This window comes from Echeneis naucrates, chromosome 7, assembly GCF_900963305.1.
Source record: "Echeneis naucrates chromosome 7, fEcheNa1.1, whole genome shotgun sequence".
NCBI lineage: Eukaryota > Metazoa > Chordata > Actinopteri > Carangiformes > Echeneidae > Echeneis > Echeneis naucrates.
The window spans coordinates 4,268,850-4,271,239 of record NC_042517.1 but is presented as its reverse complement, the minus strand read 5'-3'; the positions used below and the strand labels follow the sequence as shown (position 1 = coordinate 4,271,239).

Sequence of the window (2,390 nt, the reverse complement as noted above, 5' to 3'; positions counted from 1 at the left end):
CTGGTGTTTGTGTTGTGTCTTCAGTCAGTTGTTGAGCAGCTACTGTAAGTCAGATCAGCTCCTCCCCTCCAGCTATAAGAGCTCAGATGTCCAGGTGGTCCGGACAGTGAAGGCTGACTGAAGGAAACAGCCAGCGGCTGTTGTTTTCATTTTTTTTTTCCCTCAGGTGGTTTTACGCAGACTTTGGGTCCATACTGAGATGTAGGAGAAGTTTTAAGGTGAGGACCAAACCTGACAGAGGACTCGGACCTGGTGCCTTTTCTTTCTTTCTTTCTTTTTTTTTTTTTTTTTAACCATGACTTTTGCCATGCTGCGGCCTGTGGCGACGCACTTGATCTACTCGGACTTCGCTCTGCTGTCCGAGGACGACGAGAACCGCAGCGAGAGCGACGGCAGCTCGGAGCAGAGCTACTGCGACTCCAGCGAGAAGCGCCGGAGGATCTCCCGGAAACTGGAAGGAGAGACGGCGGTGGTGATGAAGCAGAGGAGCGCCGCCAACGCCAGGGAGCGAGGCCGGACCCAGAGCGTCAACACCGCCTTCACGGCCCTGCGGACTCTCATACCGACCGAGCCGGTGGATAGAAAGCTCTCCAAGATCGAAACCCTCCGCCTGGCGTCCAGCTACATCTCCCATCTGGCCAACGTGCTCCTGATCGGAGACGGCTGTGTGGACGGACAGCCGTGCCTCGGAGCCGTCCATGTGCAGGGGGAGAGCGGGGCCAAGCAGCCGAGGACCATCTGCACCTTCTGCCTGAGCAACCAGAGAAAAGGGGTGAATACCGTTTAACGTCATGTCTGTTGAGGTTACCGCAGGAGGTTACTCAGGCCCTGAGCTCAGACGGTGTTTTTATTGTGTGATGGAGCTTCTGCTGGTCTATAAATCTGCACACCGATCGCTTTAATTGGGATCGTGCGCGCGTAAAAGCGCTTTTTACGCACTGCGCATATCTGTAAAAATTCACAGTCGCACACAGATGGCTGTCTTTTACTGAAAGATCTTCACTGTCGTGCAAAAAAAAAAAAAAAAAAAGAAAAAGTCTTAACACACAGCATAGTTTCCAGCCTCCTCTTGCATGTAGACATTAGTATGACGTTAAAATGGGCTCTTTGATTTGATGAAAATGAATCGTGTCTTTATTTCCCAGAAGCTGAAGACAGATCGTTGTGGTATTCAACTTTTATATGACCGAGACATTTCTTTTCCCCTGCAGATAAAGGATGGAAAAGACTGTTTAAAAATGCGGGGACTGGGTCCACTAAGAATGAGGCGCTGACTGAAGACCAGTGACTGATCAGCAACCTGAAAATAATCCAAAGACTTTCTCAGGGAAGAGTCAAAGCTGGTGTTTCTCACACATGCTGGATCAAATGATGGAGGAAAAAGAAAAGAAAAGACTATTTATACTTGACTGAGAAATTTAAGCATAAGCCTTTCAAAGATGCAGTGCATTTGTTTGAAACTTATGAGTTTTGGTCCTTTTTTTTTTCTTTGCAGAAGTTTTAAATAAAATATATTTTATCAAAATAACAGTGTTTTTCTTCCCCCCTCCTGACTCTGGGTCATATTAAATCTATATTTGTTATATAACAGAGGAACCACACGTGACATAAACAAAGCTGTCAAACATGAAGTTGCTCTTGTTGTGGTGGTTTCTGGGACACCGATGTAAAACTAAGTGCATATCAAGAAAAGGGAGGTAGAAAAAGAGAAAATGATCATTTCCTTGATGAATAATCTTTTAATGCATTCCCTTCTTTAGGTTAAGCTGGCGATGATGAAAACGAGCAGCAGAAAATGGCTGTTGTGAACTCCAGCGCTGACATTTCTGTTTGGAAACTTAATGTTTCTTTGTTTGACAACTTAAGAGTTCAGTGAAGGTGAAGCAAACATAAATCCAATCAATTTAGGGGAATATAATAAATGTTTTTGTCTTTTTGGAAAGCTGTCACACCCCCTTCACACACACACATTTCCATTGTTACCAGTAATGTTGCCAAGACGTTGTTTATGAAGCCTGCAGTGCTGCAGCAAAGGTTCAGGGTTTCTGGTGTCACTGCCTGCTGTATTTTCTTTCTCCAAATCTCACGATTGGTGTTTTTTGAAGTCTGTTATCGATTAGTCACGGCGGCAAATAGTAGCCCACACTCTGCTGGGAGCCCCCAACACAGCTGTTGGTATGTCAGGGGGATAAATCACTGCTGTTGGCCCAATAGACAGGGAGAGATGGGGTGAGAGGTCAGAGGTCACAGCTGAGGACAGAAGTGAAAGCCTTTTGACTTCCAATGGTAGCAAGGCACATTGACTGACTATCGTTATAACTCCCGACATGAAAGATAATGACCGCTTTATTTATTTTATAAGATCGTGAAGGTTTTTGAGATATTTTCTG

The 2,390-nt window shown here is 45.4% G+C and overlaps 1 protein-coding gene across 1 annotated transcript; it reads left to right on the top strand.

Moving 5' to 3' along the window:
• Positions 1 to 295: 295 nt before the first annotated feature.
• tcf15 (transcription factor 15) lies at positions 296 to 1,467 on the top strand. The gene is made up of 2 exons (XM_029507024.1): positions 296 to 772; positions 1,212 to 1,467. Exons 1-2 carry the CDS (start codon positions 296 to 298, stop codon positions 1,272 to 1,274), a joined length of 540 nt encoding a protein of 179 aa, XP_029362884.1. The 3' UTR covers positions 1,275 to 1,467.
• The last annotated feature ends 923 nt before the right edge of the window (positions 1,468 to 2,390 follow it).